This window comes from Eriocheir sinensis, chromosome 55 (genome assembly GCF_024679095.1).
Source record: "Eriocheir sinensis breed Jianghai 21 chromosome 55, ASM2467909v1, whole genome shotgun sequence".
Lineage (NCBI taxonomy): Eukaryota > Metazoa > Arthropoda > Malacostraca > Decapoda > Varunidae > Eriocheir > Eriocheir sinensis.
The window spans coordinates 10,911,642-10,939,245 of NC_066563.1; the positions used below are offsets into that span (position 1 = coordinate 10,911,642).

The following is a 27,604-nucleotide window of genomic DNA, read 5'->3' on the forward strand; positions in this document are numbered from 1 at the left end:
TATTATTACTCCTCCTCCTCCTCCTCCTTATTCGTCTTCTCTGTCTTCTATAATTTTTCCTCAAGTGCTTCTTCTCCTCATCATCTTTCTCCTTCCTCATTCTTCTCATTCTTGGGTTTCTTCCTCTTTTTTTTATTTTCTTTATCCTCCTCCTCCTCCTTCTTCTCTGTCTTCTAAAAATTTTCCTCAAGTGCCCCTTCTCCTCATCATCTTTCTCCTTCCTCATTCTTCTCATTCTTGGGTTTCTTCCTCTTTTTTTTTTATTTTCTTTATCCTCCTCCTCCTCCTCCTCTGTCTTCTTTAACTTTTCTTCAAGTGCTTCTTCTCCTCATTATCTTTCTCCTTCCTCATTCTTCTCATTTTTGGGTTCCTTCCTCTTTTATTTTCTTTATCCTCCTCTTCCTTATTCTTCTTCTGTTTTCGATACTCTTTCTAAACGTGCTTCTGTTCCTCGTTATCTTCCTGAACCTCACCCTTCTCAATCCATTCTTTTTTCCTTCTTCCTTTTCCTTCTCTGTTTGCTAACCCTTTTTATTTTTTCCTGTCCTTTACTCTTTTTTGCATGTGCGTCTTCTTTTCTTCCTTTTTATTTTTCCTTCTCATTCTCATTTGTTTTTTCCTCCTTCGTCCTCGTTCTCATTTTCCTTCTCTGTTTCTTCCTCCTCCTTGTTATTCTTCTGTGTCTTCCTCTTCTCTCTCCTTCTCCTCATTCCCTTCTGTTTTCTCCTTCTTTTCCTCCTCCATATCCTTCTCTGTTTCCTTCTCCTTATTACTGCTTAGCTTTCGTATCAAATCTTAGTGTGTGTGTGTGTGTGTGTGTGTGTGTGTGTGTGTGTGTGTGTGTGTGTGTGTGTGTGTGTGTGTGTGTGTATTGCGTTGTTGCGTCAAGAGAGTAAAAAGAATTAGGATATTATGTCAGCTTATGTGTCCCTCTACATTAAAGGCTCCACATGGCAGGTTGTACTTCTTAATTAGTGATGTTACCTGCCCCCTATATTTCCCGAGGGCCGCCGTTGTCCTGGTAGGCGTAAGGAGTGGAAAGTGTTGTTTTCTGTTGCTTAGAGTTGGACAAGGTTGTGTTTTATGAGTGGCCCTTGTTGTTTTTTGGGGAGGGGAGTGAGAGGGGAAGGGGGTAGTGTGTGTGTGTGTGTGTGTTTTGCTTTCGTTTCTTGGATGCTCAGTAACTATAAAAAAAAAGAGCGGTGTGTGTGTGTGTGTGTGTGTGTGTGTGTGTGTGTCTTAGATAAGTGTAGATACCCTCCATTATCAGTGTATTGAGATAGGCACGGCAACATTTTCACACACACACACATTTACGTAACACCCAAGGACAAGGGTAACAAACATTCATGGTTGGCAGCCCTCACTCTTCTTACCCTCCCCCCTCCTCTCTCTCTCTCTCTCTCTCTCTCTCTCTCTCTCTCTCTCTCTCTCTCTCTCTCTCTCTCTCTCATACACTTCTCTACCCTCATCCTACTCTTCCTCTTCTCTGTTTCTTTCCTCTCTTCTCTCATCTCTTTCCTCTCTTCTCTCCCTCTCTCTTCCACTCTTCCTTTATCTCCCTTCCCTCTTCTCTCTCCCTCCTCCACTCTTCCCTTCTTTCTTCCCATCTTCTCTTTCTCCATCTTTTTACTTGTGCTCTCTCTCTCTCTCTCTCTCTCTCTCTCTCTCTCTCTCTCTCTCTCTCTCTCTCTCTCTCTCTCTCTCTCTCTCTCTCTCTCTCTCTCTCTCTCTCTCTCGCTGCTTATGCAATAGTGATATACGACGCGTCATTCTCCCTTGTTTACGTGGGGTCAGTGCCAAAGATACCCAAGGAAGCTTTTTTTTTTCCATTTTCTCTTTTTTTTGCGTGACTCACTCCCTTATCATTACTCTCTTCCCTTCTGTTTTTTTTGTTTGTGTATTGCATTTTCCGTGTTTTGTTTGGATATGATCGTTCTCTCAGCCTATCTGTCTATCTATCTATATCTGTCTGTGTCTTATGATATAGGTTTAGTTTTGCTCTTTGGGAAGTTTCATAGATTTTAACCTTATTTTTTTTCTTCCTGTGTTCCTATAATGTGCTACGGTGTGTCTTATGATATGGACTTAGTTTGCTCTTTGTGAAGTTTCATAGATTTCAACCGCATTTTTTTCTTCACGTGTTCCTATAATGTGCTACGGAGGTGGATTATCGTAGACACTATGGAATTTTGCGGATATTGGATACGTTTGGTCCTATGTATGTTATGTTCAGTTTAATTGATGCTCCTCCCTCCCTCTTTTCTAACGGTACCGCGATGTTCGTATGTGTGACTCTAAGATATCAGTTAGTATATTTTTCTATGGTATTTAAATCGGAAGAAAAATCATTAGATATTTTCCTATGGTATTTAAATTGGAAGAAAAATCATTAGATATTTTCCTATGGTATTTAAATTGGAAGAAAAATCAGTAGGTGCGTATGTGTGATCAAAACATTATTATTTCTTATAGAATTTGTATTGAAAAAAAAAAATGTTCGTATGTGTGACCCGAAAGATATCAATTAGTATTCCTTCCTACGGTATATAAATTGGAAGAAAAAGTATTAGATGCGTAGTATGTGTGATCAAAACATTATTATTCATTCGTATAGTATTTGTATTGGGATAAAAAATGTTCGTATATGTGACCCGAAGATATCAATTAGTATTCCTTCCTACGGTATTTAAATTGGAAGAAAAAAATTAGGTGCGTATGTGATCAGAACATTATTATTTCTTATAGTATTTGTATTGAAAAAAAAAAGTTCGTATATGTGACCCGAAGATAACAAGTAATATATTTTTTTATGGTATTTAAATTCTGTATATATCGACTGAACCAGAAAACTGTCATCTATGTTTTTACTGCGCTAGGAACGGATGTCGTACGTGAATGACAAAAAATATATATTAATAACCCCTGATATATATTTTTTTCCTGTCACTTATCGTCGTTTATATTTCAATTTAAAACGCGACAAGGGATATTTGACGGTCTCATTCTAGTCGGGAAAAATGGCACACGTATATTAGACCAAAAACATTTATATTAGTCACCCCTCTCGTTTAACCCCTTGCGCAACCCGTATTCATATTCACTTGATAAATACATGGATTGATTGATAGTTTATTGTTGCGAGTAATCAATAAAGGAGAAGGGAGGAACATGCCATCCCAATCCCCAGGCAGTACAGAGTGTGATTATACAACTAAGGATATGTGTGTAAGTAGCACCAGGAAACTAAAAAGATACAATGGTAGGGAACAAGTGCTATTTATCCCTGTTTTCATTATTGAGAGAGAAAAATAATTACGAACATTCATTCATCTGGCGGAAAACATTTATATTAAGCGTCCCTCTCCTGCGCAGCCCATCGTTCACACGTATTCACTTGATAAATACATAATAATTCGTACATGTTTTCATTATTGAGAGAGAAAAGTAATTACGAACATTCATCTCACGGAAAACATTTATCTTAAACATCCCTCTCTTGCGTAAGTTGCTTTTTATACGTATTCAGTTGAAAAATATATAAAAAAAAATAATTCATCCGTGTTTTCATTGTTGAGAGAGGGAAAAATTACTAACATGAATCTGACGGAAAACATTTATATTAAACGTCCCTCTCTTGCGTAAGTTGCCTTTTATACGTATTCAGTTGAAAAATACATAAAAATAATTCGTGTTTTTATTGTTGAGAGAGAGAAATTACTGACATGCATCTGACAGAAAACATTTATATTAAACATCCCTCTCTTGCCATCCCGCTCTTGCGCCAATTTCCCTTTATACACATTCAGTTAAAAAATAAATAATAATTCGTGTTTTCATTGTTGAGAGAAAGAAAAATTATAACGTGCATCTGACGGGAAAAATATATTAATCATCCCTCGTGGAGCATTTTTTTCACTTTTTGTTTAATATTCACTAGATTAAAAAAAAAAAAAATAGATACAGGGAGACACGAAGCGATAAGCGAATAATAATTAAAAGCGAACCTCCTTTAATATGCAGGTAAATGTTGTCCCTCTGACCTTCACTAATTAATAAAACCTGCAACCCATCATTCCCACACCTGTCTGACCCTCCCTTTGACCTTTTTTTGACCTCTATTGACTTCTCCTTTTGACCTTTCCCCCTTTGACCTCTTTTGACCTCCCTTTGACCTTTTACTTTGACCTCTTACTTTGACCTCTCTCCTTTTGGCCTCTCCCTTTGACCTCTCCCTTAGACCTCTTCCTTTGACCTCTCTCCTTTTGACCTCTCCTTTTGACCTCTCCCTTTGATCTCTCCCTTAGACCTCTTCCTTTGACCTCTCTCCTTTTGACCTCTCTCCTTTTGACCTCTCCCTTTGATCTCTCCCTTAGACCTCTTCCTTTGACCTCTCTCCTTTTGACCTCTCCCTTTGACTTCTTACTTTGACTTCTTACTTTGACCTCTTACTTTGACTTCTCTCTTTGACCTCACCATTTGACCTGTCCCCTTGAGCTTCTGTACTTCGATTAACCTGCACCTCTATCCCTACACACACACACACACACACACACACACACACACACACACACACACACACACACACAGGCACACGCACGCACGCACACACAAATCGATGGATCATTCCCCTCTTGCTCCAGTGTCAGTCAGCCAATCAGGGGTCGTTTTACCTCCAGCTCGAAACCCCTTTTAATCTCCTTTTACTTTGTTGGTCTTAATCACGTTTTCTCTCTCTCTCTCTCTCTCTCTCTCTCTCTCTCTCTCTCTCTCTCTCTCTCTCTCTGACCTTCACCCGTGACCCCCCCTCTTCCCCCCTGGCGGCTGTTCTTTCAGGTATCATTAAAATTGTCTCACTCTTCACTCATCGATCCCCGGAGAGAGAGAGAGAGAGAGAGAGAGATTCATCCCACTTACGGACATCGAAACACTCACACTCACTTGAAAACGAACGATTCAAGAAAACGTGATAAAGACCAACAGACAAAGACGAAAGCCTTTTTTTTTCATCTAACTTTCTCCTTTTTCTTGGTTATTGGAGAGATGATTCTCAGGGTAGGAATCGACCAGCGCTCATGTTATGTAACTCCTCCACTCCCCACTGCTTTCTCTCTCTCTCTCTCTCTCTCTCTCTCTCTCTCTCTCTCTCTCTCTCTCTCTCTCTCTCTCTCTCTCTCTCTCTCTCTCTCTCTCTCTCTCTCTCTCTCCTCTCCTCTCCTCTCCTCTCCTCTCCTCTCCTCTCCTCTCCTCTCTCAGTTACTCTTGGTTACGTACTGAACGTACCCCAATAAATATCTTGAGTGGCTAACCCTTCGTGGTGCTTTTAGTCAATCTTGTGCGTCTTCATATTACTTCTTTTTCTTCTCCTTCTTCTTCTCCTTCTTCTGCTTTTACTTCGCTTCTTCTTTTGCTTCTATTCTATCGTGTGTAGGGGGGAGGGGGGGAGGATGCGTGCCAGTGAACAAAAATAATGCGCTGGAGTTTTTTCAGTGTCTTAATAAGTTCGAGGAGTCATCAAAAACGGTCCTTCTGTCATCTCATCAGGTATCGGAGATCTTTGCTCGCTCCTCTTCCACGAGACCTTGACCTCCAGAGAGAGAGAGAGAGAGAGAGAGAGAGAGGTCAGCGCAACGTTCTGTCATAACCAAGGTCCAGACAAGTCCTTCGTCACAACCGGCTGGCAGTTTTCATACCCACACGCTGTCCATATCATCTCTCAACTCAATCTTATAGCGACTGTCAAGAGGAGCACTGGAGAGGGAGGGAAGCACGGCCCAAGCATAGGACCATATTCTAAAACACTTGACTGCGGATGTCCTACAAGAAGACATCACCAAGCTACAGGAACGGAACAAAAAGTGGCTGCTACAATTCAATGAAGAGAAATGTAAATGTAAAATCATGCAGCTTTGGAGGGGAAATCCAGCACACCAATACCACATGGGAAACACTCCACTATCCACCACAGAGGCAGAGAAAGACCTGGGACTGTATGTTAGCAGGCTACCAGGGAAGGAGAAATTCGTGCCAATCGCAGCGGACGGGTTAAACACCTCGGCGCCCAAGCATAATATTAGACGAGGGTTTCGTGGGAGTTTTCGGCATTCCAAGAAGTAGTTTAATGACCCTGGTTGTAGTTTCACGTTTCATCTGTACCGTGAAACTAAAGAAGCACTCATTAGGACCCGATTAATCTCCTTTTTGGCTTTTGAAAATATTTGACGTGGGATGTGGAAGCGTCTGAGAATACCAAACATAATCGTATATCGCGGTCACCACGTTAAAAAAAATACGCCCGCTGCACTAACGACGGGGGCAAGCAAGTCCTTCTGAGCTGATCACAAGCCCCAGAAGAAAGCGTCCGGGATTTATGGGGTGAAAAAAAAAAAGGATCGGTGAGGATGTAGTCATAGCAACGCTGACCTACTTCTCCGCCCTTGACCCCTCCTCCTCCTCCTCCTCCTCCTCCTCCTCCTCCTCCTCCTCCTAATAAGGGTCCACCCGACCTCTTGTCCTACGTCTTTGCTAACTCAATTTCCGCTATTAACTTTATATAATTTTATTTTTTGCCTTTTTCTTCCAATATTTTTCTCCTTCCTAACTCCTTCATCTTGTTTTCCATCTTCTTACATTATTATTTATTTTTTCGTCCATCTTCTCCCTTTTCTTTTCTTTTTTCTCATTTTGCTTTTTCATCTCATTTTCTCACCTTCATTTTCATTTCATCTCCAGCTTTTTTTTCCTTTTTCATCTCATTTTCCCTTTTTTTTCATCATTTTCTCACATTCCTTTTCCTTTCATCTCTTCAGCTCATTTTCCTTTCATTTTCCTTTCTTCTTTTCCTCTTTTTCTATCACATTTCCTCCTTTCTTTTTCATCATATTTCCTCCCCTTTTTTTCCTGTCATCTTCCCTTTATCTTTCTCTCCATCTCCTTCACTTCTTTTCCCTCTCCTTCGTACCTTTCCCTCATACATCATCCCCTTTCTTCTTTTTCCTTTCCTTATATTTATCTCATGCCCTCCTTTCGTTTTCCTTTCCTCTTTTTCTGTCATATTTCCTTTCTTTTTTAATATTTCCTCCCCTTTTTTTCCCTGTCATCTTCCCTTTCTCTTTCCTTCCATTTCCTTCCCTTCTTCTTCCTGCCCTTCGTACCTTTCCCTCACATTTCCCCTCTTCCTTCCTTTTCCCTCTATCTTCCTTCTCTTCCATTTATTTTCTCTCACATCTCCCCTTCGTCTACTTTCCCTTCCTTTCCTCCTTTGTTTTACTTTTCGAAATCAACTTGTTTTTTTGGACCAAGCGTGGTTATTTATTTTATTGCTCAGGTGCTTCATAAGATCTTCCCGAGGTCTCGTCACCCACCCCTTGCTCTTCTTGGTAAAGGGAAAGGTTGACTGGCTGACTTATTGGCTGGCTGGCTGGCTGGTTGTTGTTGTTGTTGTTGTAATGAAGTCAGGATTCATTTGATTTGATGCAAGGATGTCACATACTTGCCCTTCCTTCCTGTTGCTGTGTGTGTGTGTGTGAGAGAGAGAGAGAGAGAGAGAGAGAGAGAGAGAGAGAGAGAGAGAGAGAGAGAGAGAGAGAGAGAGAGAGAGAGAGAGAGAGAGAGAGAGAGAGTATTACCTAATAAGATTACCTTTCACACGTACTCTAGTTTCGTGTCAATGACCTGCTTCTCCCTTTCGTGTTTTTTTTTTTTCCGTTTTTCCTTCAGTCTTTCCTTTCCTTCCCTTTTCTTCCTTTCTCGCAAATCCTTTTCTTCTTTCATGTCATCTTCCTGTTTTCATTTTTTTTGTGTGTGTATTTCCTTTTCTTTTCTCCGTTTTTCCTTCAGTCTTTCCTCTCCTTCCCTTTTCTTCCTTTCTCGCAAATCCTTTTCTTCTGTAATGCCATCTTTCTGTTTTCTTCTTTTTTTGTATTTTCTTTTCTTCTTTTCTCCGTTTTTCCTTCAGTCTTTCCTTTCACGCCTCACATGTTGTTTTCTTTTGCTCTTATTCTCCCTCCTTCCATCTCTCTCGTTTCCTCGCATCATCATCTCTCCCTTCCTTTTCCCTTTTTCCATCATTATTTTTCATTACCTCTTCAACGGTCCACCTTTTCCTCGCATTTTCTCTTCCTCTTCCTCGTCCTCCATCTCTCCCACGTCATCTTAACCTCGCTCTCTCCTTCTTCCTTCTTTTTTATTCCTTTACGTCTTTTTTTTCTTCTTTTCCTTGCTTTCACTTCACTTACCTCTTCAACGTTCCACCTTTTCCTCACATTTTCTCTTCCTCTTCCTCGTCCTCCATCTCACCCACGTCATCATAACCTCTCTCTCTCTCTCTCTCTCTCTCTCTCTCTCTCTCTCTCTCTCTCTCTCTCTCTCTCTCTCTCTCTCTCTCTCTCTCTCTCTCCTTCTTCCTTATTTTTTTATTCCTCTAGGTCTTTCTTTCTTCCTTTCTTTCACTTTTTCATTTACTCTTCGTCCTCCCACATTCACCTCCTCCCTCCCAGCTTCTCTCCTTTCCTCCCACACTTTTACCTCTAATCAAAACTTCTCATCTCTTCTTTCTTTTCCCTTCATTCTTTACCTTCATCGTGTCTCCTCTTCTGTTCCCTTTTTCCTCCCTCCCACGTTCATGCATCCTCAACCTTTATCTTTTCTCTTTCTTTCCCTTCGCGTCGTATCTTCTCTTCTGTCTCCTTCTCCATCCTTCCTTAACTTTCATCCCTCCTTCTCCTACCTCATTCTTTTCCTTCATATCTTCTCTTCTCTCCCTGTTTTCCCTCCACATTCATGCATCCTCGATTCATCAACCTTTATTTCATTTTCATTTCTCATTCTTTCCCTTCGCGTCGTATCTTCTCTTCTGTCCCCTGTTCCATCTCTCCTTCTCTTCCCTCATTCTTTCCCTTAATATCTTCTCTCTCCCTGTCTCCGTCCCTCCTACATTGATGCACCATTGACCTTCTTCCCTCCCCTCGTCTCCGTTCCTTACCCTTCTGTTGCCTGCTTTCCTCTGCGTCTTTCCCCTGTGCGATCCTTACACAACGCTCCGGCAAAAGAACGTCGAGGTAACAGTATCGTTCTGCAATAATCTTGAGGGCGCATCGGGGTGGTGCTCGGGGGAAGCAGGTTATATATATGGAATTTCGCCGCCCCAGCACACACATTTGACACGGTTTTCGTAGGAGTTTGGGGCATTTAGAGGGGTAGTTTCATGACCCTGGTGGTAGTTTGGCCCATCTTCTGTACCTTGAACCTTAAAACACGCTCATGAGAACCGGATTGGGCTTATTTTTTGACGTTTAGAATTGGTTTACGCGAGTGGTGGAAGCATCTGAGAACACCAACCATAGTGTACCTAGTTCGACAGTCAGAGCTCCCTTATAATGCTTCCCCCCACACACACACACACAAACACACAGGTTCCCCCCCCGCCCCGCCTGAGTGCAATAGAAGGTTGACGCGATAAACACACAAGCCTGCGAGAGTTCATTGGCCTCAGTCACTCTCACTCAAGCCAGGGAAGACCAGGAAGAGGAGGAGGAGGAGGCCTTTTGTGTGTTTATGTGTTTTGATGCCAAGTCCTCACTGGCTCTGTGTGTGTGTGTGTGTGTGTGTGTGTGTGTTCTTACTACGCAGACTATATATAATCCAATTTTTATGTCACCTGAGTACTAACACCACCGCGTGTAAGAGAAAAACAAACAACAAACACAATAATAAGAGATCAAAGGCTTCCAGAGACAACCATCGTTACGTAACACACACACACACACACACACACACACACACACACACACACACACACACGACACAACAGCGAGTGACCTGCTCAAGACGACGGAAAGTAATGGGAAAAAGAGGAGATGAAGAGGAAGAAAAGGAAGGATTGGTAGAGTCAGGGACGGAGAGAAGAGGGAAGTTAGATTAAGAGGAATTAAAGGAAGGGAAAGTAGAGTTAGGGACAAAGGAAAGGGAAAAAAAGATGAAGGGGAAAAAAAGGAAGAGAAAGGGCGAGTTATGGACATTAAAGAAGGGTGAAAAAAGAGGAAAAAAGAAGGGAAAGGTAGATTTAAAGACGGAAAGGAAGGGGAAAAAAAAGATGAAGGGGAAGCAGAGGAAGGGAAAGGTTGTTAGGGACATTAAGGAAGGGGGAACAATGTAGAAACAGAAAGGAAAGGTAGATTATAAAGACAAAGGAAGGGGAAAAATATATGAAGGAGAAGAAGAGGGAAGGAGAGATAGAGTTAAGGAGATAAAGGAAAGGGAAGATAGATGAAGGGAAACAGAGGGAAGAGAAAGGTAGTTTTAAGAAGGGTGAGGCAGGGAAAATGGGAAATGTAGATGAAGGGAAGGGACGGAAAGGGAAGTAAGATGAAGGAAGAATGGATAAAGGCCGGGAAAGGAGGGGAAAAAAGGAAGCGAAGGAAGGGAAAGAGAGCAATGGATAAGGAACAAAAATAAAACCAGAGAAACGAAATAAGGAAAAGGAAGGAAAGGAGAGCGAAGTGAACGTTAGAGACGGCGCCGCGATATTGTCTGGCATATTTAAACATCTTGAACACCACTCCGAGTCCCTGGGTGCGGCAAGTGGAGTGGCCTAGCAACATGAGGGGTGAGCTGCTGAACACAATGCGCCCTGATACGTAACATTGCTTGTGCTGACGTTGAAAATGGGAATTGTCTGCATTGTTTGAACTCAGGGGGAACTGTGACAATTCTAAGGTGACCCCGCGGTGAACGGTGGCATAGAGGGAGGAGGGAAGAGGGGAAAAGGATGGAAGGATAAGGTGAGGAGAGGAAAGAGGAGGTTAGGGGAGGGAAGGGAAGATAAGAAGAGAGAAGAGAAGGTTGGTGATGAAACTGGAAGAGAAGGGGAGGAAAGGAAAGGAAAGAGGAAAAGATTAAAGAAAAAGAGGGTGAGGGAAGATTAGGAAAGGAAGAGAAAGATTGAGTTTGGGACGGAAAGGAAAGGGAAAATAGATGCAGGGAAAAAGAAGGAAAGGTAAAGCTTGGGACAAAAAGGAATGGAATGAAGGGGAGGGAAAGATAGAGTTCAGGACAAAGAGAGATGAAAGGGGAAGAAAATGGAGGAAAAGGTAGAGTTAGAAACGGAAAGGAAAGAGAAAAAGAGATCCAGAGAAAGAAGGAAAGGAAAGGTAAAGCTCGGACAAAAAGGAATGGAATGAAGGAGAAGGGAAGGAAAAGAAAGATGGTTCGGGACAGAAAGAAAAGGAAAAAAAGAGATGAAAGGGGAAGAAAATGGAGGAAAAGGTGGAGACGGGAAATGTGAAAAAAAAATGTAGGTGAAGGGGAGGAACATAAAGGGGAGTAAGGCAAAGAAAGAATGAATAAGAGAAAAAAAAAAGCAAGGAAGCGAAATAAAGACGAGAAACGAAGGGAAAGGAAACTGGAGTGAATGTTAGAGGCAGAGGGAAGCAAGGTAAGGGAGGAATAGATAAGGAAAAAAAAATATAAAACCAGGGAAACAATAAAGAAAAAAAAAAAAAAGGAAACAAGTCTGATCTGCGTAAAGAAAGGATGCTGAAGGAAAGGCCCCGCTGATCCTTTTTCTTGTTGTTGTTGTCGTCGTTGAGGTGAGTGAAGCAGGGGCGGGAAGGAGCATCTGTGGGTTGCCTTGAGTACGGGTGAGAGTCTTGTCTGGCGACGGTGGTGGTGGTGGTGGTGGGTATGATGGCGAAGAAAGGGTTTGTTTTTATCTTTGTTGTTGTTTTGAGAGGGAGACAGAGAGAGGTTGGGAATACAGCGAAGGAAGGAGAGTCTTCGGTCGATATTATAAGATACCTTCGCTTCTCACATCAACTATTTCTAAAGGTCAAAGAGGGGGTCAGCCGGGTTCTAATGAGGGTTTCTTCAGGTTCACGGTACAGAGGAAGGGTCAAACTACAACCAGGGTCATAAAACTACAACTGAAAATGCCCCAAGCTCCTACGAAAGCCATGTCAAATAGGTGTTCTTGGGCCACGAAATGTCTTATAATATGACCCTTCGTGTGTGCTCTTACATCAGCACAAGGGCAATAATTATCTCATCGTGTCTCACTTTCCCCGCGTTGCTAATTGTGGTAGTGGCGGTGGTGGCGGTGATCCTGACCAACCTCTCCTTTTCCCCAACGCTTCGCCTGAACCTCCTGAAGCAACGATTTTACAGGCCTCTCCTTGCCTGGCCCTTAGTCACGTCCGCCTCCTCGGCCGTGTGTGTGTGTGTGTGTGTGAGAGATGCTGTAAAATCGATGAACTTGAGCAGTAGTATGTGTTGCTTCGTGTGTGTGTGTGTGTGTGTGTGTGTGTGTGTGTGTGTGTTTGAAGGTCGTTAGGGAATCCACTTTACTGATAAACTCAACCCCTAAAAACTTTAAATGTTAGCTCAGCATACAGCGTCGCCACTTATACTTAAAACTCCTGAATAACACGACAAAAAATGAATAACGAAATAGAAAACGATGTAAAGAAACTAACATGCGAAATCTTTTATTCATAACTGGAACCGATTCGAACATTTTATCCCCACACATACAATATTCGAATCCCTTACATACCTTTGAACATGGGATTGAAAGCTCTACCCATGACTAAAGTACTCCAGTGACTTCCCACGTAACTCCCCTCCATACGACCTTCTTATATGTGTCAATGATCGTGAGTGAGGTTTTTTTTTTATCTCCTCACACTGTATTCGATTCATTTACATACGTTTGAACATGGGGTTGAAGGTATACCACACTACCTAAGTACCACGATGAGAGGCTTCCCTTACGTAACTTCCCCCTCTCGTACCCTAAAAGTCAGTCACCTTTCTCTCCCCTCCGTGACCCGTACAGGTGTTTTATTATTATTTACCTCCAGCCAGGTGTGCAGAAGGTCTTGTCATGTTAGTTTTGAGGTGTTGTGTCGGTTGTCAGCCTCGTATTGGTGCTCCCTCGGCCTAAGAATGCTTTAGTGATTTGTTCGTTGTGTTGGGTGACAAAAACAACGCTCGCGAGATGGCAACAGCGCCCCGACGTGCCGTTCTTTCGGGCTATGTGATAATACGGTTTCTTATCATAATATCCTCGGTCATATGAGGTAAATGACGCTTGATTTTTTTTTTCTCTTGGTTAAAGTTGATTAATAACTGATGATAAATTAATCTTGTAGCTGCAGACCGCTTGTTGTCACGATGGTTAAGGTTAGGGATCAGTTATTATTATTATTATTAGAAGTAATATAGTAGTTGTAGTAGTAATAGTATTTGTAGTAGTAGTAGTAGTAATAATAGTAGTTGTAGTAGTAATAGTATTTGTAGTAGTAGTAGTAATAATAGCAGTTGTAGTAGTAGTAGTAGTAGTAGTAGTAGTAGTAGTAGTAGAAGCAGCAAGTACTGAGATTCATATAAGGGCACCAAAGGAAAAAAAATATACACAGACGCAGAGTCCCCTCCATAAGCAGACATGGAGATGAAAAATAAGGGACAGTGACAGCAAAGTAAGAATAAAAAAAGGGAACAAAATCAATATCTAAAAAGTTAACAAGTGGGCGGTGTCATTAACCTTAAACTTATCAGTGTCAACAAAAAGCAAGACACGGTGAAAGTCAAGTAAGAAGAATTAAAAAGAAAAGGGGGTAAAAAACTATCTATTAAGTTAACAGGAGGGCGTGGACATTTCCTTTAATTTAACTTATCAATAGCAGCAAGAGGAACATGAACGGTGCTGCTACGCTCTATAGTTGCGATGCTATGAATATGAAGCCTTATCAATCAATCAATCAATCAGCCAATATTTCTTCCTCATGTCCCCTCATCCATGACGCCAGGTGTTGAATTGACGAGAAACAAACAATAAGAATCCAACAGAATCAATCAGTCCAACAATCTCTTCTTTCTATCCCTTCATCCTTGACGTCAGCACCTGGATTGACTAGATACAAACTATAACAATCCAACAGCTTTATATGGTTCAGCTGTTTCGTTCATCACTCAGGTACACGGACAAGTTAGGTTGGGTAAGCGAGTGTTTAAAGGCTCATGAATATTCTTTGCTTGTGCTGTTTCAAGTTGCATGGACAGGTTAAGTAAGGTGAGCTGGTGTTAGAAGTTGATGAGTATATGGTTGAGCTGTTTCGTTCATCACTTAGGTGGTACACGGACAAGTTAGGTTAGGTAAGCGAGTGTTTATAGGCTCATGAATATTCTTTGCTTGTGCCGTTTCGTTATAAGTTGCATGGACAGGTTAGGTAAGTTGAGCTAGTGTAAGAAGTTGAGTATTTTATGAGTAAGCTATTTCGTCTGGTTTTCACAGCTACACGGACAGTTTAGGTAAGGTAAGCGAGTGTTAGAGGCTGATGAATATTGTTATCTTATCCCTTTACATCAGCAGGCGAGATGACTAGAGACAAACTGTGTTATCGATGCACAGCGGCGGTCACACAAGCAGGCAGGCATGAAATTATAAAAGGGCCATACTCTCTTAACATTTCGACGTCCAACCACTCACATTTGGTAAGACTTTTATAAGAGTTATGGGCATTTCCATGAGTAGTAGCATGACCCTAGTGGTAGTATGACAAATCTTCTGTATCTTGAACGCGCAAAAGAACTCATGTCAACTCGATTGATCTCCTTTTCTGCCTTGGGAAATACGTAGTTGATGTAAGAGGCGAAACCCTGTGAGAATATCGACTAATCTTTGCATGCTCACTTCAAGGACCCCGTTTGTAAGTAGGCTAGAACTAGATAGTGTGGCAAGAACCTGAGGAAGTGTATGTTTTGATAAAGAGATCATGGACACTTGGTCTTGCACACGAGTTTTTATGATCCGTGCATGCTTACGTTCAAGGCTACGTGTATATACTGAGTAGATTGCCTGATAAGCACACGAAGAAAGCATGTAAAGAGGTAATGATAAAGGCAGATGGCACCACTATAAACACTTGCCTGCGCCATGACGGGCTGGGGCCGAACACCATCCAGGCCCCTCAAGCAAGCCTACCGGCCCTATAGGTATAGACGTAAAAATAAAAAAAATAAAAAATAAAAATACTGATCATCGACAGTATTAGTCTTGTGCAAATGTTTTTAATTATCCGTTTATGCTTACGCTCATGTCTACGTGTATCTAGTTAGTAAGACAGTTTGACGAGAACCTAAGTAAATGAATAGATTAAGTGGGCTGCGTCACAACCCTTCTACCGTATGTCCTTTTTAATGTGTCTTCGTGCATCGAGTTAGTAAGACAGTTTGACGTGAACATAAGGGAAGTAAATGAATAGATTAAGTGGGCTACGTCACAACCCTTCTATGTCCTTTTTAATGTGTCTACGTGCACCGAGTTAGTAAGACAGTTTGACGTGAACCGAAATGAAGTAAATGAATTGGTTAAGTAAGCTACGTCACAACCCTTCTTCCGTATGTCTTTTTATGATCGAAGGAACACGCAAGACATCTCAGGAACTCAATATAACAGTTTTTTTGACGTCATTCTCTGTTTTCTTAGATGTAGCACAAGTTCAGTGCATTTATCTCGAATTACTTGAGAGAGTACAGCGCCGCGCCACGAAGATGATACCATCACTGAGGACGAAGCCCTATGAAGAGCGACTCGAGCGACTCAACCTCTTCACGTTGGAAAAGAGGCGCCTGCGGGGAGACATGATACAAGTCTTTAAGTACCTGAACAAGCTCAGCAACGTTGATCACTCCAAACTCTTCACGCTACAAACCAACCTGAGAACAAGAAACAACGGAAAAACAATTCAAGCAAGGCGATGCAATACCGACATCGGCAGGAGTTATTTCTCGAATAGAGTTGTTCGCCACTGGAACAGCCTTCCTGAAGAAGTGGTTAGCGCAGAGACCATCAACTCCTTCAAGAAACGCATTGATCGCCACTTTGCTGCATCGGGAGTGAACTGAACGTTCCCAAGAGTAGATACACAAGTGCTTTAATCCTTCCCTGCAAGCCACTCCTGTGGCAAACGGATTGATTGAATCACTGAACGCAGGCAGCCTAGTAATGAGCCAACAGGCTTTCTGCTGCCTGCTAGTCCATGTTTATCTACATATTAAGGGACTGAAAAAAGGTAGTAATCGAGGAACAAAACGTCGGTTCATAACATGCAAAGTAGTTTCCTCAGCTTGCATATCACACCCAAGGATAAAGCTGAGAGGATGAGGCAGTTTGCTGAAAAGAAAAAAAAGAACAAAAAAGGAAAGGAAAAACAACCCCTGACACAGACTTTTGACGCCTGGGGAAAGCACGAGGTTGAACACGCGGGGTGGGATCATCGTTGGCAAATTATCGTACACACTATTGCATTTTCGTAGTTTCTGACTGATATCTATAACAAAACCAAACAAACAAACCAATAAATAACACTTTTAACGCTAACTTTAATATTCTCGTTATTTGTGTAGTACGAGAGTTTGAGGGTTAAAAATGAAAAATACACAATGTGGTGAATATGATAATCCGCCTTCCGTCTCTGCGGGGCTGCCAAGGGGCCTCGCCGGGTGACCACACTTGTAGGGAGTCTCGTTGTGCTGGTGATCCTCTTCCTCAGGGTTATGCAACTGTTCCCCGGCCACCTGCCACCCCACCTGCTCGTGCTTTTCTTTTCCTTTTTTGTGTATACGTCCTGTTGATTGTCATTGTTGGTTGGTGGCGGTGGTGATAGTTTTTGATGAATTGCGTTTTTTTTTTTTTTCCTGTTAGTTTTTATTCTGTTGTTTTTGGTGCTGGTAACGATGTGGATATTGATTTATTGTTTTGCTCTGGCCTGGTGTGTTGTTGGTCTTGTGTGTGTGTGTGGTGGCGGTTGGCGGATTGTTAGTGTGTGAATATGTCAATAAATGTCATCAGTGGTAGCATTAGTGATTGGCTGATTGCTTTGTGGTAGTTCTTTTTATGCTGGACTCACTGTTGATTGTAGTGTGTGTGTGGTGATTAGAATAGTTGATACTTGTTACGTTATGGTAGTGGTTGTCAGCGATGGGATGGGATGAGATGCTGGGTTTTTGAATGGTTATATTAATGGTCATTCTGTGGTTATTAGCCGCCATTCTGGTGTTTGCATAGCTATGAAGTAGTTTTTAGGGTTCTTAGAATAGTGGTAGTAGAAGTAACAACTGGGATAATTAGGTTGCATAATTATAAGTAGTCTACAGTATGTGGTTGTGTATGAGGGCAAGGGTGTTAAGGACCTTCTTGTTTTGGACGTGGTGGTGGTTGTGTGTAAATTGCATGGTGGTTTGTGTATCCCTTTCTGTGGTGGTGGCTGCTTGGTGTGAGGGTTTGTGCTGTTGCTGATTGTGTGTTTTGGTAGTGTGGTGTGTGTGAGTTCGTGTTGTGGAGGTTGCTTGTTTGTACGAGTGTTTTTTGGGGTGAGTTCAAGTGGTGGTGATTGCTTGGTGTGAGGGCTTGTGTTGCTGCTGATAGTTTGTTTTGGTTGTGTGTTATGTGTGAGTTCGTGTTGTGGAGGTTGCTTGCTTGTACGAGTGTTTTTTGGTGGTGAGTTCAAGTGGTGGTGGTGGTTGGTTGAGTCTCAGGAAGTCACCGTGGTCGTCCCAACTCCATATTTGTTTGGTGCCGATAGGGAGGTTCGATGGTGGTCATTGTTTGGTCGTGACATGTTTTGGTTGTGGTGGTTTGTGTGTGTTTGTCTGTCAGTCTTATCCGCAGACACAATAATGGAGTACTGCTGTCCGGAATATCGATCATCGTGACGAGATAAGATTATAGTGTTCTCTTGTTCGCCTGTCATGCTTCTCCTTCGGACTCTACAGCTGCGACTTAGACAGAAGCACTTTTATTTATTTTATTTTTACGGTCGGCAAGTGTGACATTTATGAGCATCGAGGCTACGCGCAACTAGTGTATACCCCAAATTTTAGCTTTACCTATTGGCCTATATCGTTATTATTATTATAGGATTCTTCGCTTCGATATGTACATTGTTAGTTTAGTATCCTCTTTTGTTAGACGAGTTTTTATTGCTAATATTACGACTCTATTTCCATGTCGTATTACTGATTATTTCGTTTATTACTTGATTCTATACTTACTATGTGATGTAAGTAGATTTTTTCCTTTTTTTTCAGTTTTTTTTTTCTATCTTTAAATATTCGGGTTTAGTTGACGTTCGCTATTATATAATATATACTGCTACTCCTATGACTACCAGCACTTTTTTTAAACATATGCAGTTTAAATTATGTATTCTGCGCCATATGATCTCTAGATGCGGCGCCATGACTACGTACCCCAGTAAATATATCAGTACTTCCACACTACTACTACTACTACTTCTATTTCGAGTACTACCACCACCACTAATGATAATAATGACCCCTTTTCTTTGTCTTTCATGAATATTTTGGTTTAGTTGGCGTTCGGAAATATCTACTACTACTACTACTACTACTACTTCGACTACCATCACCACCGCTAATACCAAGCCCCTTCCCTCTCCCTCAGGTTCCTGCTGCAGAGCCTGGAGGACCTGGACACCTCCCTCAGGAAACTCAACTCCCGCCTCTTCGTCATCCGCGGCCAGCCAGCTCACGTCCTGCCCGAGCTGTTTAGGGTGAGTAGAGAAGGGTTGTTTGCTCTCTCTCTCTCTCTCTCTCTCTCTCGTTTTTTTTTTTTCATGTCCTTATTTCCTTTGCTTTTTCGTCCTCTTTTTTTCTCTTCGTTCCCTTTTTTATTGTGTTTATTCGTGCTCTTGTTTTTCATTGTATTCATATGTTTTATACTCTTGTGTTTGGCCTTTTTTTTCCTTTATTGTTGTTTAGTTCGTGTCCATATCCTATTTTCTTTTTTTTCCGTAATCTTGCCTCGGTTTTAACTCGATTGTGGTTTTTCGTCCTTTTTTTCGCTGCGTTTTTGTTTTCACAGTCGCGTTTCTATCTTTTCGTCCTTTTCTCCGCCTTTCCTCTGTCCCATATCTGGCTTTGTTTGGTTTTACATGTTGTTTTCTCTATAGCAATTAATCTATCTATCTCTATCTATTTAGGGCCGTAGATATAGAGTTTGGCCACGGGATCCCTTGACGCCATCTTGATTCTATGACTAGCTCTGCCTCCTCCCCAGTGCTTCTGCCTGAACACAAGTTTAACGCCAAGAAATAAAAAGGGTGATTAGCTATTATGTGAAATTCCAGTAGCTTGTGTTGGCAGGAGCGCTGGGTAGAGGCTTGAGTGACATAGATACAAGATGCTTAAGTCTCCCTATTTATGGTTCTGTATCTAACACACACACACACACACACACACACACAATATTGGCAAGCACTAATGCCTCCCATCTCCAACCCCTTCGTTTTATTCCTTTCTTCTTTCCTTCCTCGCTCGCCAAAGCTTCTGCCTTGATTGAAACTAGTTCGATCTCGACTCATTGGTCCACGCAGCTTACGTACTAGATCGATGTTCTCAGACGCTCCCTCCTCTTGCATCAACTAAAAAGGAGATTAATCGGGTTGTAATAAGTTTTTTTTCATGCTCACGGTGCAGTAGAAGGGTCAAACTACCACCAGGGTCACACAACTACCCCTGGAAATGCCCACAACTTCTACGAAAGCCTTGTTAAATGCGTGTGCTTGAGCGTCGAAATGTCTAAGAATGTCCCTTTTTTTTTAGTCTCCACCTCAGCCGTGGACTATTGTGTGTACCTCTTTCGCACCCGGTGCCCTCCGGTGTAGAATGTGAAGGTTACTTTTGACAGCCGAGTGTTTATTTTTATTCTACGAGTGTGTTCTTCCCAGTTGAGAGTCTGTGAAACTTCGATACCTGTTTCAATCTATACTTTGCGGGACTTTTTATTACAGTAAACAGTTCAAGGGCAATAAACAAAGAATAAAACAACAACAGAAAGCCCGAATTTAAAGTGTAGGCTAATCTGATAAGTCTGTGGTTGATGGATATACGTCTTATGCTTTCTGCCCGGTTGAATTTGAATACCTTCGTGAAACTTAAGTAACTTTTATATAATCACCATCATTGGCAACATTACATCACTATTATCAACAGCACAAAGCCCATTCACGACACTGACCACTTCTTTGATGCTATATAGTGTGCTTCTTCATCCTACTCTGACCAAGGCTTTAATCTTCCCAATGGATGCTTGTATTAGTAGTTTGGCTCTTGTGAACTCTTTAGGCAGCTCTTTTCTACTTGCATTCTTAGGAGCAGTGCTTAGCGGGTGTTTTTTTTTTTTTTAGGTGCATCTACGGTAAAAAAAAAAAAAAATCCTCCAGTACGTGATGTCTTGGGAGCGGTTAACTATGCAGTGTTATCCATATACGAAAGCAAAAGTTCCAGCAGGACGAAGGGTGGGATGAGTTGCCTATTTACCCTCCCTGTAGTGTAGTAGGTTTCGTGTGTGACCTTGATGTGCCTGTAACCCCCAGGCCCCCACCCCACCCAGAGAGAGAGAGAGAGAGAGAGCATGGGGTTACTGGTTGTGCTCAGGTCCATCCCTCGTCTCATCGATGTAAAAGTGGTCAGTCGTTGCATAATCCTTGATCGTAAAATGTCTGGCAGCTCCAAGAGAGAGAGAGAGAGAGAGAGAAAGCAACATGCATCCACGGTCGCTTCACAGTTTATATATAGTAGTGATGAGACGGGGCGACGAACTTAGACAATAACAAACCGTCGACAAAAGCTTCTTACTGTTTATATTCCCGTCACATGACCTCAAGAGCATCCGCGGCCGTGAGGGAGAGAAAGGAAGCAGGAAGGAGAAGGAGGAAGAAGCGAGGAGGAAAAGGAATAGAGAAAAAGAGATCGTGAGGCAGAGGAAGGAAGAGGAGGAAGAAGCAGAAGGGAGGGAAAAGCGAGGAGGGAGAGAGGAAGAAAGCAGGAAGGAGGGAAAAGCGAGGAGGTAGAGGAAAGGAGAGAAAAGGAGATCGTGAGGAAGAAGGAAGAGGAGGAAGAAGAAATTTAGGGAGGAAAAAGCGAAGAGGGAGAGGGGGAAAGGAGAGCATGAGGGAGAGATAAGAAGAGGATGGAGAAGCTAAGGGAGGGAAAAGCGAGGAGGGGAGGAAGAAAGGAGAGAAAAGGAGGCAGCGAGGAAGAGAAAGAAGAAGAGGATGAAGAAGGTTAGTAAGTGAAAACCGTGGAGGGAGAGAAGGAACAGAGGAAAGGCGACAAACAGTAACACAGACAAAAACTCGACTTTATTTAGCTTAGTGTTTATATTCTTGAGAGAGAGAGAGAGAGAGAGAGAGAGAGTTGAAGGTGGGGTTTGAGTGCATGGCGTGGCATCTAGTTTTGTTGGGTGACACTAAACATGGTGGGAAGGCCAGGGAGGAGGAGGAAGAGGAAGAGGCAGGAGGGGGAGTGTGAGTTGCTTGTTATTATTGTTCCCCATTATTATTATTACCAGTCTCGAGGATACCAATTATTATTATTATTATTATTATTATTATTATTATTATTATTATTACTATTATTATTATTATTACTACGACTTTGTTGAGGATTGGTTAAGCTAAGAGCACATGTTTTATTTATTATTCTATATTTTTGTTACTGAAAGGCGTGTAATCAGCATAATGTGTGTGTGTGTGTGTGTGTGTGTGTGTGTGACAGTATTCTTCATGACATTTTTTTCGTGTGTGTGTGTGTGTGTGTGTGTGTGTGTGTGTGTCACGCGGGCCTCACATGCTTGGCGGTTGGTCGTCGGGCAAGGCAGAGAAGGCAGACTAGGAGGAGGAGGGGGTTGGTGTACGTCTTAGCGGGGTCCACCTCTCTGCCTGTGTACAAAATCAACTGCGCACTGGAGCAAGAAACAAGACCTCTATGCCTCTTTATCAGTATGCCACCTTTGTTATCAGCACTAATTACCTCTCTCTCTCTCTCTCTCTCTCTCTCTCTCTCTCTCTCTCTCTCTCTCTCTCGTGTTACCGTTTCCATAGCAAGGTCGATAGAACAGGTTATCAAGCGGCTTTTATCTATTTTGACGTTCTTTATCAGTCTAGCATTACATTTTATCAGGTGTAAGGTAGATGTTATAGGGAAGTGTAGGTAGCTCTTCTTTTTTTCCTTCCTCTTCTTCATCTGCTCATCATCATCATTATTCCCTATCTCTCCAGTGTCAGTAGGTACAGGGGAACAAGAGGGGCTTTGCTGATAACACTAATAATCCTTCAGCCTGTTTATTGCGACGTTTCTGTTCGTGCCGGGAGTTTAATCCCTTATCAGTATTATTTATATTTTTTTCTGTGTCTGCGGAAGATAAGAGAAGTGAGCCAACTACGGAGTGATTATTATTTTACTTCCTGCTGTGAACCTTTGAACCTCTATTTCTTTTCTAATCCTGAAGTGTGACGATTTATTTGCCCGTTTCTTTGTAGTGTTCATGATAGTTATAACTGGAACAAAGGATTAGTTTTTTTTTTCCCTGAGCAGCGAGGTATTATTAACTTTATTTCAATGTTCACAGCGCAGTAAAGAGAGTTATTACATTTATAGCATTTTTTTTATATAGTAATGTATCACGCAGCTCTTTCTAGTCATGATTGAGGACTAAGATTTCTTTCACATCAGGAGCAAGAGAAAAATGGATGGGGAGGGAGTGTAGATCGAAGAGCTTGACCTGGAGCTATTTCGAGTAAAATGTATAAGGACAAAGGAAGGAATGGGAAAGCATGATCAATTATATTACTGTGTGTGTCAGAAGCAAGAGAGGGCAAATAGGAGAGCATGACCAGTGTTTTACAGTAAGGAAGGAATTAGGAGGATTGATAATAGCTATTTCATGTTTACTGTCAATCAGAGGGAAGGAAGTTGATTAGGAAAGCACGAACAGAGACTCATTTGTATATTATTAGGAGCGGTGAATGACTATTGGAAAAAAAAATACGAGATTGCTTTGTTTTCGATTAGAAGTAGGAGAGCAGAAGTAAGACAGCAAGATTTTAATTTTTTTTTATAACGACCAAGGAAGAAGCAGGAAGTTGTAACCTACACTATTTTGTAATATCTATCTCTTACGAAGAAGGAAAAAGGAAAAGAAATATGAAGGAGGAGGACCGTTTGAGCATCGACTTGTTTCTTATGACTATTCATCATGAGTAAGGAAGAAAGAAGGCTAGGAGATTATCCACATGTCACCCGTTATTTTTGTCCTGGTTGTCTCAGTAATCTTTGTGAGTGCACCAGAAGTCAGCTCTCGCCCGTGACATAGACGGGGAGGCGAAGTCTGAAGGTTTTGCGGTTACGTCATGTGAGACTCGGTGATGGCGGAGGGAGGGAGGAAGAGGATGAGGAAGAGGGCGTGGAAGGAGAGTGATGTGAGCAGCTACCGCCATGATCTCAAACATTTCGACACCCAAGTCATACATAATTATTTGACAAGGCTTTCTCTATATTTCTGGGTACCTGCATGTGTACTCTTTGGGGCCTGGTGGTACTGGTAGTCTGACCCTTCTTCTATACCATGAACCTAAAAAAAACACATTCGAACCCCATTAATCTCCTTTTTAGACTTTGGAAATAGTTGATGTGAGAGACTGAAGCGTTCGAGGATACCGTAAACATGGAGGTGGTGAAAAGGGAAAGGGTGGAATGATAGGAGTGGTATTGGCAGCTGATGATGGGTATGTGATGGAGGAAAGAAAGGAAGAAGGTAGTGAGGGAAGAGGAGAAAGGACAGATAGGGGTGATATGTGCAGTCTCAACGGTAAAGGGCGGCGGAGGGGAAGACGGGATGGAAAAAGGCAGTGAGGCGAAAGTAAGGGGAGGAGATTGGAGCGACAGAATATGGCGGTGGAAGCAGTGAGCGGGAATAGAGGGGAATGGCACGAGTTTTGCATATACAGGATGAAAGGAAGGCAGTGAGGCGAGAGTAAGGGGGAGATATATGACATGATAGGTGGTAAAGGCAGTGAGAGGGAATAGAGGGGAAATGGTACGAGTTTTGTATATGCTGGAAGGAGGGGAAGGGAACATGGTGGTGGATGCAGTGAGGAGTTTTGTATATGCTGGAAGAAGTGATATTGGCAGTTCAAAAATATAAATAAATCGCAGTCAATAACCCTCTCGTCATAAGTCATCCATCCTTCACTAGACAACCGCACGCTTCAACTGTATTCCATTTCTACCTGTTGTACGCACTTAATGACTCACCTACTTCCTACTTTTTACCTATGATTAAAAAAAATAAAAGCATAAAGGGAAATATTGGTGGTGTTTGGTGTCAGGAAGGGAGGAATGAAAGCGGTTGAGTTATGTAACAGGCTATGATGGTATCCAGAGAATTGAGGAGAGGAAAGGTGACACGGGTTAACATAACGAGAAAGACTGCATCACCTCTCTCTCTCTCTCTCTCTCTCTCTCTCTCTCTCTCTCTCTCTCTCTCTCTCCAAATAAGGTATAGGTACAGACTGCAATAACAATAAAGCATAAGTTCATTACGAGTGTATGAAACGTAATATCGGTTCAGTATTCTGTTTTCTCAATTAATACGTTGACATAACATCATCAGTGGCGACTACAGTAAGAGCAGTGTGGCAGACTCGGTCCCTTTAATTAATAGCTGCCATTGAAGCCGCTAATAATAACGTTGGCACAGTGGGAATTAATCCGAAGTCAATATTAATAGAGCAAATAGCCTCATTTCAACTATACCGTACCTGGAGTCGAATTAAGAGATGATAAACAACCTTGAAATGATTAATCAATTTTTAAGTTAACGTTATGAATGTAAATTAACCAGGAGACATTGTAGCCTTCCTTAAATTCGTAACGTGTCAGATAAATGGATTCCTCGATTTTATTTCCATAGATCTGTAACCTTAAGTGTGTCTCGAATGTGCATGTAATAATAAAGTTACTAATCATTGGAGAGTATGGTAAGAAAAAAAATGTTAAGTACGGTATGTCGAATGTCTGACACGAACTTAGGTAAAAAGAAAAAAATCTTGTTCATGTAATGGGATAATCTTTTTTTTCAGTCATGGCTCCTTATAATCTCGACGTAAGATCATCAGTTTCATCAGCCATGGACGCCTAAATCAAGTGACGAACTAAATCTTAAAGCAGAGCGTAGACCGATAGTACGATGATGTCCCGAGACTTGCAATGAAAACGAGGAAGTTGCATGAAAAGGAATATTGTTCTAGTGAAACCAAATTGTCGAGTCCGTTTTGGCGTTGGCTCCCGCGGGTCCATTTCTCCCCTCTGCTCTGCCACAGTCCCAACACCTATTTTTTCCTCTCATATGTTACCTATAGCTTACATATGAGAGGAAGAGATAGGTGTTGGGACTGTGTGGCAGAGCAGAGGGGAGGAAAGGACCCGCGGGAGCCTACGCCAGACCGGCTTTGACAAATTTGGAAGACTTCAGTATCCAGAGAAGTTTTGGGAAGGAGTAAGAAGTAGTGAAATAAAGAGAAGGATGTGGATAAAGCTTCGAAATACACCAAATTCTTTAACATTGAGTATATAATAGTGAGTGGGATGAGCTGTCTCCTTCACCGCCTCCGTAACAACCCTTGCTCACCATAACGTAGATAAAAGCGTGTAGATACAGTAAGTTATATTATTGCTCGACTAAGGGCGCTTTTAAAGTGGCATGAGCCGTCACCTACACTGGCCACACTAACAGTAAATACACATATAATTCCATAAATGATCACCTCTTCCTCCTCCTCCTCCTCCCTCCTTCCTCCTCCTCCTCCTCTTCCATCAGTTTCTAGATTCCCGATGACTTTTTTTTTTTTACATATATTTAGTGTATTTGTATTTTTTTTTATTTTGGTATTCCAGTTTCATTAGGTTTTGTCATTGTTCTTGTCCTACCGTCTTCATTTATTTTTATTTTTTTATTTTCTCTCTCTCTCTCTCTCTCTCTCTCTCTCTCTCTCTCTCTCTCTCTCTCTCTCGTACTGGGTTGTATGGTAATAGCTTCATCTTCTCCTTGAGGCGTCTGTCACAGGTTATTCAATAATTTCTGGCACCTCCCCCCCCCCCCCCCTTTTCCCTCCTCTGTCCTTCGTTCACCCCTACTCCTTCACCTCCTCCTGCTCCTCCTCCTCCTCCACCATAACCACCACCTCTTCTCACGACCCCTCTCCCTCCTTTCCACTGTTTCTGCTCTCCTTTCTCGCAAATCCGTGTCACACCGGTAATATGTTTCCTTCCTGCTCTCTCTCTCTCTCTCTCTCTCTCTCTCTCTCTCTCTCTCTCTCTCTCTCATCCTTCATAATATATGAACATAGCATATGAGACAAGGTGGACTGGGAGAGAGAGAGAGAGAGAGAGAGAGAGAGAGAGAGAGAGAGAGAGAAGGACAAGGAGGTGAAGGGAAGCCATAAACAAGGATACAATAGAATCCAGGAGAGAGAGAGAGAGAGAGAGAGAGAGAGAGAGAGAGAGAGAGAGAGAGAGAGAGAGAGAGAGAGAGAGAGAGAGAAGGAGGTGAAGGGAAGCCATAAACAAGGATACAATAGAATCCAGGAGAGAGAGAGAGAGAGAGAGAGAGAGAGAGAGAGAGAGAGAGAGAGAGAGATTACGTGGAAAATTTCTCAGGTTTTCCGTTCAAGTCATGTCATTAAAATTGGTAGCCTAACACAGAGAGAGAGAGAGAGAGAGAGAGACTCCTCACGTGAGCCTTGGTGAATAAAAATCCGTTTCACAACACAGATGACAAGACAAACCTTACCCAGCCAGTCAACACACACACACACACACACACACACACACACACAGGAAAGGCTGGATAAATATAGATATGGAGATGGGACTATTAGAGTTTAGCTCGGGCCCGGCAGACTACAAATAGGTGAATACAAATAGGTAAATAGGTACACACACACATCCCCCTCCTTCTCAGCCTCCGCTTCCTCCTCCTCTGCCCTGTATTGTCAGCCTGCCACCCGACTGCCACCTGCGTGCTCGAGTCCTTTCCTCACCTTGCCTCCTCCCCCTGGCCTCTCCCTCCTCCCACCACCATCGCCACCACCACCTGCACCCCACAATACACCATCTCGCGCCGCACTTTCGTCACCTCAGCCATGTCACCTTCATGCTCCCGCCTCCTTATCTTCCCCCCGCCACATGTACGCTTTCTGAAACACCTGCAGCAACACACCCAGCACACCTTTCTGTCCTTCTTACTCTTACCTGCCGCCTGATTCCGGCTGCAGGTGTAGCAATCACACACACACACACACACACACACACACACACACACACACACACACACACACACCTTTCTTTGGTGGTCATTTGTTCTCGCCCAGAGCAGCAAAGTCAGACATCAGAGTGACGTGTTGGTTCACAAATAAACACTATCTTTTTCAGTTGTTACAGTATTAAGACAAGGCCTCGGTGATTTATCACATTTTCCCAAACATCTTCCTCTAACAGTCATATTGGATTGATGGAACACAAATGCTTGCTTCTGTCCATGAAACACTACCTTCACAGCCTACATTTAAAACACAAGCTTAGTTTTTAACTTTTTTAGTAAAACTTTTTACTGCCCTGGCAATTAAATGAAGAGTATCAGCTAAGTTCTTTCAAGAAATAAATAATTATCTCAGTTTTCAGCTTTATGTAGTATGAAAGCTTGATTCTTTGGTTACTCTTCTCTTACCATGACATGGTATAT

The 27,604-nt window shown here is 42.2% G+C and overlaps 1 protein-coding gene and 1 long non-coding RNA gene across 2 annotated transcripts in view; one reads left to right on the plus strand and one right to left on the minus strand.

Moving 5' to 3' along the window:
* The window catches only part of LOC126984070 (cryptochrome-1-like), a 48,111-nt gene that overhangs the window by 13,363 nt on the left and 7,144 nt on the right, over positions 1-27,604 (plus strand). The window contains exon 2 of the mRNA XM_050837466.1: positions 18,464-18,572. Coding sequence (XP_050693423.1) covers positions 18,464-18,572 — 109 coding nt within the window. The remainder of the gene's footprint in view (positions 1-18,463; positions 18,573-27,604) is intronic.
* LOC126984074 (uncharacterized) lies at positions 3,708-4,872 on the minus strand. The gene is made up of 2 exons (XR_007736389.1): positions 4,427-4,872; positions 3,708-4,344 (listed from the first exon to the last, which is right to left on the minus strand). It is a non-coding gene; the product is annotated as an uncharacterized LOC126984074 (long non-coding RNA).